The sequence below is a fragment of the Oncorhynchus gorbuscha genome, linkage group LG12 (genome assembly GCF_021184085.1).
Source record: "Oncorhynchus gorbuscha isolate QuinsamMale2020 ecotype Even-year linkage group LG12, OgorEven_v1.0, whole genome shotgun sequence".
In the NCBI taxonomy this organism is placed as follows: Eukaryota; Metazoa; Chordata; class Actinopteri; order Salmoniformes; family Salmonidae; genus Oncorhynchus; species Oncorhynchus gorbuscha.
Window position 1 is genome coordinate 8,485,030 of NC_060184.1, and position 14,867 is coordinate 8,499,896.

At 46.1% G+C, this 14,867-nt stretch overlaps 2 protein-coding genes across 3 annotated transcripts in view; one reads left to right on the forward strand and one right to left on the reverse strand.

Annotated features, from left to right (window-relative positions):
• LOC123990494 (zinc finger protein DPF3) overlaps positions 1 to 11,006 on the forward strand; it is a 63,289-nt gene extending 52,283 nt beyond the window's left edge. For both annotated transcript variants that reach the window (XM_046291045.1, XM_046291046.1), the window contains 3 exons: positions 2,469 to 2,581; positions 5,277 to 5,358; positions 8,642 to 11,006. In XM_046291045.1, the coding sequence (XP_046147001.1) occupies positions 2,469 to 2,581; positions 5,277 to 5,358; positions 8,642 to 8,709 (263 nt within the window). In that variant the 3' untranslated portion in view covers positions 8,710 to 11,006. The remainder of the gene's footprint in view (positions 1 to 2,468; positions 2,582 to 5,276; positions 5,359 to 8,641) is intronic.
• Positions 11,007 to 14,310: 3,304 nt separating this feature from the next.
• LOC123990495 (regulator of G-protein signaling 6-like) overlaps positions 14,311 to 14,867 on the reverse strand; it is a 142,269-nt gene continuing 141,712 nt past the window's right edge. The window contains exon 18 of the mRNA XM_046291047.1: positions 14,311 to 14,867. This exon is cut by the window's right edge and continues 48 nt beyond it. The gene's annotated coding sequence lies outside the window, so the exon portion shown is untranslated.

Consider the following 14,867-nt stretch of genomic DNA (forward strand, 5'->3'; position numbering starts at 1 on the left):
GACGTAGCCATGACAGAGACTGACCAGGACAGAGACTGACTGTCAGGACGTAGCCAGGACAGAGACTGTCTGTCATGACGTAGCCAGGACAGAGACTGACTGTCAGGACGTAGCCACGACAGAGATTGACTGTCAGGACGTAGCCACGACAGCGACTGACTGTCAGGACATAGCCAGGACAGAGACTGACTGACAGGACGTAGCCAGGACAGAGACTGACTGTCAGGACGTTGCCACGACAGAGACTGACTGTCATGACGTAGCCAGGACAGAGACTGACCAGGACAGAGACTGACTGTCATGACGTAGCCATGACAGAGACTGACCAGGACAGAGACTGACTGTCAGGACGTAGCCAGGACAGAGACTGTCTGTCATGACGTAGCCAGGACAGAGACTGACTGTCAGGACGTAGCCACGACAGAGATTGACTGTCAGGACGTAGCCACGACAGAGACTGACTGTCAGGACATAGCCACGACAGAGACTGACTGTCAGGACGTAGCCACGACAGAGATTGACTGTCAGGACGTAGCCACGACAGAGATTGACTGTCAGGACGTAGCCACGACAGAGACTGACTGTCAGGACGTAGCCACGACAGAGACTGACCAGGACAGAGACTGACTGTCATCATGTAGCCCATAATTCTGCAAAAATATCCTTCATGTACAATGCAAAACCCAAATAATGCAGAGCAGAATCAGGCCGATACCCGCTAATTATCAAAATCCAGGAAAGAGCCGTTAAATTCTACAACCACCTAAAAGAAAGTGATTCCCAAACCTTCCATAACAAAGCCATCACCTACAGAGAGGTGAACCTGGAGTAGAGTCCACTGAGCCAGCTGGTTCTGAGGCTCTGTTCACAGACCCCACTGAGCCTCAGGACAGCAACACAATTAGACCCAACCAAATTATGAGAAAACAAAAAGAGAACTATTTGAAACACTAGATAGAATCAACCAAAAAAAACAGAGCAAACTATAATGTTATTTGGCCCTAAACAGAGAGTACACAGTGGCAGAATACCTGATCACTGTGACTGACCCAAACTTAAGGAAAGTTTTGACTATGTACAGACTCAGTGAGAATAGCCGTGCTATTGAGAAAGGCCACCTTAGCCGGTCTTCTCTTGAGTGCCAGGTCTGCCTATGTGCTCACTGCCCACAAAGTGAGGTGGAAACTGACCATATTAGAGATACATATTTCCCTCACATTACACAGATCCACAAAGAATTTGAAAACAAATCAAACATTAATAAACACCCGTATCTGTTAGGCAAAATACCGCAATGTGCCATCACAGCAGTAAGATGTGTGACCCGTCACCATTAAAACAGGCCAACCAGTGAAGAAGAAACAATATTGTAAGTAAAACCAATATGTGTCTGTTTACTTCAACTACAACTATTTACATATTGTTCATACCAGATTTAGTTTCTTTATTTGACTTACTTTGGCAGTGTAAACACATTTCCCAATAAAGCCCCCTTATATATATATATAAAAATATGAGAGAGAGAGAGAGATATTCACTTTGTATGTTGTCTACCTCACTTGCTTTGGCAATGTTAACACATGTTTCCCATGCCAATAAAGCCCTTGAATTGAATTGAGAGAGAGAGAGAGAGACAGTGAGACAGTGAGACAGAGAGACAGAGAGACAGAGAGACAGAGAGACAGAGAGACAGAGAGACAGAGAGACAGAGACAGAGAGACAGAGAGAGAGAGAGAGAGAGAGAGAGACACAGAGAGACACAGAGAGACACAGAGAGAGAGAGAGACACAGAGAGAGAGAGAGAGAGAGAGAGAGAGAGAGAGAGAGAGAGAGACAGAGAGAGAGAGACAGAGAGAGACACAGAGAGAGAGAGAGAGACACAGAGAGACACAGAGAGAGAGAGAGACACAGAGAGACACAGAGAGACACAGAGAGAGACACAGACACAGAGAGACACAGAGAGAGAGAGACACACAGAGAGAGAGAGAGACACACAGAGAGAGAGAGAGACACAGAGAGAGAGAGAGACACAGAGAGAGAGAGAGACAGACAGTTGGTTGCGTGCCTGGTCCAATGATTGTCTCTGCCAGGACTGTTTGGTTTCAGAGAGATGAGTGCTTATGGCTCATTGATATCCCATTGACACTGATGAGAACTCACTTGTGGTTTTATGAATGGGTAAAGTGTGCTATTCTGACAGCTCCGTTATAGTAAAGTAGGCCGGTCACAAGCCCGCTATACTTAAGTCAGAAAACATGTTTTGTTTGTTTGTTGGCAATGTGATTTTAGCCACAACTTGTCATAGACCGTATGAACGACAGATACCCTTGTCTGCTGTGTTCATTTCGACATACATATATTATATATATTATTATATTATTGCAGTTTATTGAACAAAAAACAGAGCTGATTGCGTTTTTCTGCATTGAGTTGTACATGTAAATGAGTCTCCCTCTTTGCCTCCCCAGGCCACCCTACCTGTCTGCAGTTCACAGACAACATGATGATGGCGGTGAAGACCTACCAGTGGCAGTGCATCGAGTGCAAGTCCTGCAGCCTCTGCGGCACCTCAGAGAACGACGTAAGTGCGATGGGATAACCGTTCCCAGACCTGTTATTCAAAAAGTGACTACTCTGAGCCCAGAGGATTCCTTAAAACTCTAGCTAGCTCCCGTAAGTACCTAGCCTTTAGCTCAGCGGGCTACCCGTTGTTCTCGAGAGGTCAGTTCACAGTGGAAGGGATTTAGCATTGTGTCAGTTGTATTATGTCTGTAATGTGGTGTTGTGTCAGTTACCACTCTGTCAGTTACCACTCTGTCAGTTACCACTCTGTGTCAGTTACCACTCTGTCAGTTACCACTCTGTGTCAGTTACCACTCTGTCAGTTACCACTCTGTGTCAGTTACCACTCTGTCAGTTACCACTCTGTGTCAGTTACCACTCTGTCAGTTACCACTCTGTCAGTTACCACTCTGTCAGTTACCACTCTGTCAGTTACCACTCTGTGTCAGTTACCACTCTGTCAGTTACCACTCTGTCAGTTACCACTCTGTCAGTTACCACTCTGTCAGTTACCACTCTGTCAGTTACCACTCTGTGTCAGTTACCACTCTGTCAGTTACCACTCTGTCAGTTACCACTCTGTGTCAGTTACCACCCTGTGTCAGTTACCACTCTGTCAGTTACCACTCTGTCAGTTACCACTCTGTCAGTTACCACATTGTGTCAGTTACCTCATTGTGTCAGTTACCACCCCGTGTCAGTTACCACTCTGTCAGTTACCACTCTGTCAGTTACCACTCTGTCAGTTACCACTCTGTGTCAGTTACCACCCTGTGTCAGTTACCACTCTGTCAGTTACCACTCTGTCAGTTACCACTCTGTGTCAGTTACCACCCTGTGTCAGTTGCCACTCTGTGTCAGTTACCACATTGTGTCAGTTACCTCATTGTGTCAGTTACCACCCCGTGTCAGTTACCACCCTGTGTCAGTTACCACCCTGTGTCAGTTACCACCCCGTGTCAGTTACCTCATTGTGTCAGTTACCACCCTGTGTCAGTTACCACCCTGTGTCAGTTACCACATTGTGTCAGTTACCACCCTGTGTCAGTTACCTCATTGTGTCAGTTACCTCATTGTGTCAGTTACCACACTGTGTCAGTTACCACCCCGTGTCAGTTACCACCCTGTGTCAGTTACCTCATTGTGTCAGTTACCACCCTGTGTCAGTTACCACCCTGTGTCAGTTACCACCCTGTGTCAGTTACCTCATTGTGTCAGTTACCATCCTGTGTCAGTTACCACCCTGTGTCAGTTACCACCCTGTGTCAGTTACCTCATTGTGTCAGTTACCTCATTGTGTCAGTTACCACATTGTGTCAGTTACCACCCTGTGTCAGTTACCACCCTGTGTCAGTTACCTCATTGTGTCAGTTACCTCATTGTGTCAGTTACCACCCTGTGTCAGTTACCACCCCGTGTCAGTTACCTCATTGTGTCAGTTACCTCATTGTGTCAGTTACCACCCTGTGTCAGTTACCACCCTGTGTCAGTTACCACCCTGTGTCAGTTACAACATTGTGTCAGTTAACTCATTGTGTCAGTTACCTCATTGTGTCAGTTACCTCATTGTGTCAGTTACCCCATTGTGTCAGTTACCCCATTGTGTCAGTTACCACCCTGTGTCAGTTACCACCCTGTGTCAGTTACAACATTGTGTCAGTTACCTCATTGTGTCAGTTAACATTGTGTCAGTTACCACATTGTGTCAGTTACCACCCTGTGTCAGTTACCACCCTGTGTCAGTTACCACCCTGTGTCAGTTACCACCCTGTGTCAGTTACCTCATTGTGTCAGTTACCACATTGTGTCAGTTACCACATTGTGTCAGTTACCTCATTGTGTCAGTTACCTCATTGTGTCAGTTACTTCATTGTGTCAGTTACCATATTGTGTCAGTTACCACATTGTGTCAGTTACCACATTGTGTCAGTTACCATATTGTGTCAGTTACCACCCTGTGTCAGTTACCACATTGTGTCAGTTACCACATTGTCAGTTACCACCCCGTGTCAGTTACCACATTGTGTCAGTTACCACCCTGTGTCAGTGACCACCCTGTGTCAGTGACCACCCTGTGTCAGTTACCACACAGTGTCCATTACTACATTGTGTCAGTTACCATCCTGTGTCAGTTACCTCATTGTGTCAGTTACCACACAGTGTCAGTTACCACATTGTGTCAGTTACCACACAGTGTCAGTTACCACATTGTGTCAGTTACCACATTGTGTCAGTTACCACCCTGTGTCAGTTACCACATTGTGTCAACATTGTGTCAGTTACCACCCTGTGTCAGTTACCACCCCGTGTCAGTTACCTCATTGTGTTAACATTGTGTCAGTTACCACCCCGTGTCAGTTACCTCATTGTGTCAATTACCTCATTTTGTCAGTTACCACATTGTGTCAGTTACCACATTGTGTCAGTTACCACATTGTGTCAGTTACCTCATTGTGTCAATTACCTCATTGTGTCAGTTACCACATTGTGTCAGTTACCTCATTGTGTCAGTTACCACCCCGTGTCAGTTACCATCCTGTGTCAGTTACCACCCTGTGTCAGTTACCTCATTGTGTTAACATTGTGTCAGTTACCACATTGTGTCAGTTACCTCATTGTGTCAGTTACCACATTGTGTCAGTTACCACCCCGTGTCAGTTACCACCCCGTGTCAGTTACCTCATTGTGTTAACATTGTGTGTTTGTCTCTGTAGGACCAGCTGTTGTTCTGTGACGACTGTGACAGAGGATACCACATGTACTGTCTGAAGCCCCCCATGACCAAACCTCCTGAAGGTAAGACCACTGGACAGAGCAGTATACATTATAAAGACTGATCCCACACAGCTCTGTGATAATACACACAGTCTCCTCTCTGACGGACATTCTCACTAGGAGACTGTGAGGCAGAGAGTTCCGGAAACAATGTTTTTAAACTTCAAGACATTAAACAGAGGCACAGTACTTACAACTACCAGCACATGAACACAGCGTTGCATTTCTAGTCCACAACAAGAAGATCAATTGTGTTTAACACTCCCCCTCTCTCTCTCCTCGACATCTACCACCCTGTCAGTTCCTCATTGTGACATCTACCCCCTGTCTCAGTCTCCTCATTGTGTCATCTCCCCCTCAATTCTCTCCTCGACATCTCTCCCCCTGTCAGTTCTCCTCGACATCTCTGTGTCCCCTCCTCTACCACATCTCTCCCCCTCCTCTCTACATCCCCCCCTCTCTCAGTTACCATCATTGTGTCAGTTACCTCTCCTCAGTTACATCTCCCCCCCTCCTCAGTTACATCTCCCTCATTGTGTCAGTTCTCTCCTCAGTTACATCTCTCCCCCTCCTCATTGTCTACATCTCTCTCTCCCCCTCCTCTTACCTCATTGTCTCTACCCCTCCTCTCTACATCTCCCCCTCTCTCTCCTCAGTTACATCAGTCTCTCTCCCCCTTCCCTCCTCTCACATCTCTCTCCCCCCCCTCCTCTCTACATCTCTCTCCCCCTTCCCTCCTCTACTACATCCCTACCTCATTCTGTCTCCCCCTCTCTCTCCTTACATCTCTCCCCTCCTCTCTACATTGTGTTCTCTCTACCCCCTACCCTGTGTTACATTGTCTCAGTTCCCTCCTGTCTCTCAGTTACATCTCCCCATTCTCTCTTCCTCATTGTGACATCTCTGTCTCCCCCTTCCCTCCCTCTACATCTCTCAGTTACCCCTTCCCTCCTCTCTACATCTCTCTCTAGGACCCCCTCCTCTACTACATCTACTCTCTCTCTCCCCCTCCTCTCTACATCTCTCCTCTCTCTCCCCTCCTCTCTACATCTCTCCCTCTCATTCTCCCCCTCAGTGTCAGTTCTACATCTCAGTTCCCTCTCTCTCCCTAACCTCTAGTCTACATTTCTCCCTCTCTCTCCCTCCTCCTCTCTACATCTCCCCCCTCTCTCCTCGACATCTCCTCTCCCCCTCTCTCTCCTCGACATCTCTCTCTCCTTGACAGTCTCCTCTCTGACATCTCTCTCTCCCCCCTCCTCTCTACATCTCTCCCTCTCTCTCCCCCTCCTCTCTACATCTCTCCCTCTCTCTCCCCCTCCTCTCTACATCTCTCTCCCCCTCCTCCTCTCGACATCTCTCCCCCTCTCTCTCCCTCGACATCTCCCCCTCCTCTCTACATCTCTACATCTCCCCCTCCTCTCTGCATCTCTCTCTCCCTCCTCCTCTCTACATCTCTCTCCTCCCCTCCTCTCTGCATCTCTCTCTCCCTCCTCCTCTCTACATCTCTCTCCCCCTCCTCTCTACACTCTCTCCCTCCTCCTCTCTACATCTCTCCCCCTCCTCTCTACATCTCTCTCCCCCTCCTCTCTACATCTCTCCCCCCCCTCTCCCTACATCTCTCTCTCTCTACATCTCTCCTCTCTCCTCCATCTCTCATCCCCCTCTCTCTCTCTACATCTCTCTCTCCCTCCTCTCTACATCTCTCCCTCCTCCTCTCTCACCCCCTCCTCTCTACATCTCTCTCCCCTCCTCTCTACATCTCTCTCTCTCTCCCTCCTCTCTACATCTCTCTCCCCCTCCTCTCTACATCCCCCCTCCTCTCTACATCTCCCCCCTCCCTCCCTACATCTCTCCCCTCCTCTCTACATCTCATCTCTCCCCCTCCTCTCCTCATCTCTCTCCCTCCTCCTCTCTACATCTCTCTCCCTCCTCTCTGCATCTCTCTCTCCCTTCCTCCTCTCTACATCTCTCTCCCCCTCCTCTCTACATCTCTCTCCCCCTCCTCTCTACATCTCTCTCCCTCCTCCTCTCTACATCTCTCTCTCCCTCCTCCTCTCTACATCTCTCTCTCCCCTCCTCCTCTCTACATCTCTCTCTCTCTCCCTCCTCCTCTCTACATCTCTCTCTCTCCCCTCCTCTCTACATCTCTCCCCCCCTCCTCTCTACACCCCCGCCCCCTCCTCTCTACACCCCCGCCCCTCCTCTCTACACCCCCTCCCCTCCTCTCTACATCTCCCCCCTCCTCTACATCTCTCCCCCCCTCCTCTCTACATCTCTCCCTCCTCCCTCTACATCTCTACATCTCCCCCCTCCTCTCTACATCTCTCTCCTCCCCTCCTCTCTACATCTCTCCTCTCCCCCCTCCTCTCTACATCTCTCTCTCCCCTCCTCCTCCTCTCTACATCTCTCCTCCCCCTCCTCTCTACATCTCTCCCTCTCCCCCTCCTCTCTACATCTCTCTCCCCTCCTCCTCTCTACATCTCTCCCCCTCCTCTCTACATCTCTCCCTCCTCCCCTCCTCTCTACATCTCTCCCCTCCTCTCTACATCTCTCCCTCTCCCCCTCCTCTCTACATCTCTCTCCCCCTCCTCTCTACATCTCTCCCTCTCCCCCTCCCTCTACATCTCTCTCTCCCCTCCTCCTCTCTACATCTCTCTCTCCCCTCCTCCTCCTCTCTACATCTCTCTCTCCCCTCCTCCTCATCTCTCATCTCTCTCCCCCTCCTCCTCTCCTCTCTACATCTCTCTCCCTCCCTACTCTCTACATCTCTCTCCCCTCCTCCTCTCTATCTCTCTCCCCTCCTCCTCTCTATATCTCTCTCCCCTCCTCCTCTCTACATCTCTCTCTCCCCTCCTCCTCTCTACATCTCTCTCTCTCCTCTCCTCCTCTCTACATCTCTCTCTCTCCTCTCCTCCTCTCTACATCTCTCTCTCCCCTCCTCCTCTCTACATCTCTCTCTCTCCCTCCTCCCTCTACATCTCTCTCTCCCCCCTCCTCTCTACATCTCTCTCTCCCCCTCCTCTCTACATCTCTCTCTCCCCCCTCTCTACATCTCTCCCCTCTCAACATCTCTCTCTCTCGCTCTACATCACCCCTCTCTTCTCTCTCTCTCTCTCTCTCTCTCTCTCTCTCTCTCTCTCTCTCTCTCTCTCTCTCTCTCTCTCTCTCTCTCTCTCTCTCTCTCTCTCTCTCTCTCTCTCTCTCTCTCTCTCTCTCTCTCTCTCTCTCTCTCTCTCTCTCCCTCTCTCCTCTCTCTCTCCTCCCTCTCTCCTCCCTCTCTCCTCCCTCTCTCTCCTCTCTCTAGGGAGCTGGAGCTGTCACCTGTGTTTGGAACTGTTGAAGGACAAGGCCTCAGCCTATGAAGAGCCATAGCATCACACACACCATAATGCATTTACAGGCTCAGGGCGTAACGTTCAGTCTCACCTCATTCACTTTCTCAGTTTCTTGTGTGAGGAGAAAGTGCTACCCTCTACCTCTGAAATGGAAACACAACCCTACAGATGCAACACTTCTACAACATGCAATCCTTATCTGCCAATCAGTTCTCTACCTCACAACTTCACAACCAACCACAGACAGAACCCAACAGGCAAACAGGCAAAACATTCCACCAGTGATTTACCAGGTATCACGTGAGGTCATAATTAAGCGACATAGATCAGGACCCCTTTTGAACCAAAATGTCATTCTGTGCTATAAAAAAAATAATACATTTTTAAAAACTCCACAAAGAATAGTAAATAGTTTAAATAGTAATCTTGTTCCACAGTGTTTGACACTGCTGTTGTACCATGTAGTCTCATCTGACTGTTAGCTAAACTAGAGATGTTTGTCTTAGCTGAGATCAACAACAAAAAACACTTATGTGCCTGACAAGGAGAGTTTGTGTCTGTTTGACAAACATTTGATTTCGTCCTTGTTTAGATTTCACAGTGACGTTTTTTCATATTTGGCACCAAGAAATATTAAATATTTGAAATAACATTACTCACAGGACTTGTCTAACATCATTTTATCAAGGTGTAACGTAAACCCCTTTAGGGGGTTGTTGCAGCCACTATTTTATATTTCAGTTAGGATCTTAGCAAGGTTTTTTTTATTTTTTTTTATCCCAGTTTGTGGTTACTAGGATACTAAGTACCCAATGACAACGATCTAAACAGTTATTCATTTAAAACTGATCAAAATGTCTGGTTGTTGTTGCTGTGGACGGATGCTTTGTTTGATAGAGAAAGCAATGCAATCGTGCTCCACTTCAGAGTCCGCTATCTAAATCACGTTACCATACAAGAGGACTTCAGAGTCCGCTATCTAAATCACATTACCATACAAGAGGACTTCAGAGTCCGCTATCTAAATCACGTTACCATACAAGAGGACTTCAGAGTCCGCTATCTAAATCACGTTACCATACAAGAGGACTTCAGAGTCCGCTATCTAAATCACGTTACCATACAAGAGGACTTCAGAGTCCGCTATCTAAATCACGTTACCATACAAGAGGACTTCAGAGTCCGCTATCTAAATCACATTACCATACAAGAGGACTTCAGAGTCCGCTATCTAAATCACGTTACCATACAAGAGGTTTTGTCGTTTAAATAACTTTGTTGTTATTGGGAAGATTGATGTAGGACATTGGGACAATGATAGGACTGCATCCATAGACCATAGAGAGACATATTCACATAGAGACACAATCCATTCACACTGGGTCACAAACATACACAAAACACATCAAACCTCGTAGCTCTACCACCACGTTTCAGTCGGTGAATGGTACAAGGCGATCGTTTCGACTGGCGCGTAGGATACCTCGCATTGTCCGCGTTAATCACGCGCCCGTTGTTTTTTTTGTACATTTGAATCTTTATGTTTTTAGTAAATGTCAACTTGTTTTATAGGCCTCCCCTTCCACTTTGTATATCATTCAAAACTTTTAATGTAAAACTTTCCAACATTCTTATATAACGATTCACGTTCTTCCACGTGAACATGGTGGCGATAGATCGCACTGAACACGGTCATTATAGATTACATTACAGGACTATTGGATAGATTTTAAAGAACACGGAAACACAATCCTGAAACAGTGGTAGAAGACCTGAAATTGTTTTTTAGCGATGTTGTTTAAAAAAAATAATAATATTTTTTTTTTTTTAAACGTATTTAATGCTAAAAATGAATGACGACGTCATGACTGGAAATGCTATTTTCTTATTTTGGTTTGCGCTTTTGTGTTTTGATATTGTTTCTCTCCTCAGACAATCATGAAGTAGACTAGATACTGCATATTGCTCGAGTACCCAAAGGGTTCCCTATTCCCTCTATAGTGCACTACTTTTGGGCCCTTGTTAACAATAGTGCACTAATATAAGGAATAAGATGCCATTTTGAGACGCATACATGATGTTAATTAACATCTAAATGGTTACCTTGGTTTCACCCCCCCCCCCAACCCCTGTTTTAACAACTTCCTGTTTATATCACCATGCCAACTTCACACTCTTGAGAAATATGTGTGTCAATATAATTTTGTTTTATATTGGAGACCATCAATTATATATGGATACTATTTTGTGTCGGTTTTGGGTACATTGTTAAACGTTTGTATGTATGTTTTTAGTTTTTTTTGTGTTGAAATAAAGATTTAGTCCTTGGTTATATTCTCGACTAATTAATTTGTTTGAGCTGGTTAGTGATATTGCTCTGACATCTGTTTGACATTTCTTTGGTTAAATGTGTTCTGGGATAACAGCATCCCGCTGAAAATGACTAGAATGTAAATATCTGTAAAAACCTCTCATCTTAGTGCAAGTCGAGGTCAAAACTAGGCATCTACTGGCTCCATTTTGTAGACCTACGGTTTTCACCCTGACATGGTACGTGAGTGTTGGTTCTTCCGTCTCTCTCTGTACATTTATACGCCTGTTCCTTCTCTGTGATCATTACAGGAACCGTTTGTTGTGTCGTAGTTAAAACATCCAAGGCTTTTTCACTTTTAACCTTGATATATATTCGTAAGAGCTTGGGGGTCATTCAGGGACTTTTTTTAGCCTTCACTCACAATTACATCCTTGTTTTTCAGGCCTGACCTCTTTTCAGGCCTGACCCTGACTGACCTCTCTATAATGGTCTTCCTGAGCATGTTGAGACCCAGTCTGTATGTGCTTTCCCATGTTGAAAACTAGCCAGTCTTCTTCCTGAGCATGTTGAGAACCTTAGTGGCAGTCTGTTTGTGGTATCAGGTCTTCCTGAGCATGTTGAGAACCTTAGGGCCAGTCTGTTTGTGGTATCTGGTCTTCCTGAGCATGTTGAGAACCTTAGGGCCAGTCTGTTTGTGGTATCTGGTCTTCCTGAGCATGTTGAGAACCTTAGGGCCAGTCTGTTTGTGGTATCATGTCTTCCTGAGCATGTTGAGAACCTTAGGACCAGTCTGTTTGTGCTATCAGGTCTTCCTGAGCATGTTGAGAACCTTAGGGCCAGTCTGTTTGTGGTATCTGGTCTTCTTGAGCATGTTGAGAACCTTAGGACCAGTCTGTTTGTGGTATCAGGTCTTCCTGAGCATGTTGAGAACCTTAGGACCAGTCTGTTTGTGCTATCATGTCTTCCTGAGCATGTTGAGAACCTTAGGGCCAGTCTGTTTGTGGTATCTGGTCTTCCTGAGCACGTTAAATAAAAAATGGGTGTCACGAGATTTCTAAACCTGTACTTTGTATCACAAGCTCATCAGAGTTGATCAAAGTAAACGGCTGTATTTGTGTCATTGCGGAATCTCCTTTTCATTAATATCCTGAATGCTGATTGGCTGACAGCCGTGGTATATCAGACCGTATACCACGGGTATGTCAAAACATTTATTTTTAATGCTCTAATTACGTTGGTAACCAGTTTACAATGACAATAAGGCACCTCGGGTGTTTGTGGTATATGGCCAATATACCACATCTAATGGCTGTATCGAGGCACTTCACGATGCGTTGTTGGTAAAGCATTCCAGGTGAACCTGGTTGAGAGAATGCCAAGTGTGTGCAAAGCTGTCATCAAGGCAAAGGGTGGCTACTTTGAAGAATCCCAAATACAAAATATATTTTAATTTGTTTAACACTTCTTTGGTTACTACATGATTCCATTCAATAGGTGTTATTTCATAGTTTTGATGTTTTAACTATTATTCTACAATGTAGAAAATAGTTTTAAAAAATAAAGAAAAACCCTCAAATGAGTAGGTGTGTCCAAACGTTGGACTGGTGCTGTATATCTATACTTTCTACTTTCAATCATTTTTTTTTTCAACTGATACCTGGTTGACGCGTCCTTTGACACTTGTGGGGGGGTCCTACGAGCAAGACAGTTTTGTCGGCCAAACCGTTCAGACGCAACAGATGTTTTCATGCTCATTTCTGTCTTTGTGTCCTGGTCTGACAAACGGCGCTGTGGATCTGCCACTTTCTACAGCAGATGTGTTGGATTGAGATGCAGCCCAAAACAAATATGGTGGATTGAGATGGAGCCCAAAACAAATATGGTGGATTGAGATGGAGCCCAAAACAAATATGGTGGATTGAGATGCAGCTCAAAACAAATGAGGTGGATTGAGATGGAGCCCAAAACAAATATGGTGGATTGAGATGGAGCCCAAAACAAATATGGTGGATTGAGATGGAGCCCAAAACAAATATGGTGGATTGAGATGGAGCCCAAAACAAATATGGTGGATTGAGATGCAGCTCAAAACAAATGAGGTGGATTGAGATGCAGCCCAATACAAAAAGAAAACAAACAACATTTTGGAATGGGGATTTTTATTTTATTTTGTTAATTAGGGTGTGTCATTCGAACTCTTTTTATTTATTTTTTATTTTTTAAGTAACTAAAATCAAATCAAGGCTGAAAAACTCAGTAGAAAGAGCAGAACAGACCGTTATGTTCCCATTTCCATATACTGGTCTACTTCAGAGTGACGAATGAAAATAAGGTGCTTATTCTAATTCCATTATAAACATCATTTAACCATTTTTATGTTTATATAATAAAGGTTTTATACAGTAGTAAAATGAGCTGAGATAAAGTAGAAGTCTGACATTCTGTTTGGTTATAGAATCTATTAAAGGAACCAGAGAGAGAGACAGAGAGACAGAGAGAGAGAGAGAGAGAGCCAAAGTGAGCCAGAGAGAGAGATGGCCAGAGAGAGAGAGAGCCAAAGTGAGCCAGAGAGAGAGAGAGAGAGAGAGCCAAAGTGAGCCAGAGAGAGAGATAGCCAGAGAGAGAGAGCCAAAGTGAGCCAGAGAGAGAGAGCCAGGGAGGGAGAGAGAGACAGAGAGAGAGAGAGAGAGCCAAAGAGAGAGAGAGAGCCAGAGAGAGAGAGCCAAAGTGAGCCAGAGAGCCAGAGCCAAAGTGAGCCAGAGAGCCAGAGAGAGAGAGCCGAAGTGAGCCAGAGAGAGAGAACCAAAGTGAGCCAGAGAAAGAGAGAGCCAGAGAGAGAGAACCAAAGTGAGCCAGAGAGAGAGAGAGCCAGAGAGAGAGAACCAAAGTGAGCCAGAGAGAGAGAGAGCCAGAGAGAGAGAACCAAAGTGAGCCAGAGAGAGAGAGCCAAAGTGAGCCAGAGAGAGAGAGAGCCAGAGAGAGAGAACCAAAGTGAGCCAGAGAGAGAGAACCAAAGTGAGCCAGAGAGAGAGAGCCAAAGTGAGCCAGAGAGAGAGAGAGCCAGGGGAGAGAGAGAGCCAAAGTGAGCCAGGAGAGAGAGACAGCCAAAGTGAGCCAGAGAGAGAGAGACAGAGAGCCAGAAAGGGGGAGGGAGAGAGAGAGAGAGAGAGAGAGAGAGAGAGAGAGAGAGAGAGAGAGAGAGAGAGAGAGAGAGAGAGAGAGAGAGAGAGAGAGAGAGAGAGAGAGAGAGAGAGAGAGAGAGAGAGAGAGAGAGAGAGAGAGAGAGAGAGAGAGAGAGAGACAGAGAGAGAGACACAGAGAGAGAGACACAGAGAGAGAGAGAGAGGGCAGAGTTATATGCTGATAAACTACAGTGTCTGCGTCCCAAATCGCACCTTATTGTCTTCATAGTACACTACTTTAGACTAAGGCCCAGGCTAGGATGTTGCCAGTCTCCACTACTTTAGACTAATGCCCAAGCTAGGATGTTGCCAGTCTCCACTACTTTAGACTCATGCCCAAGCAAGGATGTTGCCAGTCTCCACTACTTTAGACTCATGCCCAGGCTAGGATGTTGCCAGTCTCCAAAGTGTACACTTTCTTGTATGGATTACACAAATCACACGGGCTCTAGTCAGAAATAGTGCACTATATAAGACGACATGGTACCACTTGAGACGCAGCCACTCGCCCAGTGTCAGATCTAAGTGACTTATTGCATGATGTCTGTCCTCCGCTGGAGCTCAGGAAACTGATCTGGAGTCAGTTATGTGGGCGACGTTGTGTCCAGGCCCCAGTAAAGGACTCTAAGCCTCAACACCACTCTCCCAACAGTGGATCAGCTCCAGTGGGCATGGCTGTCTTACTCTAGCCCCAGGCCT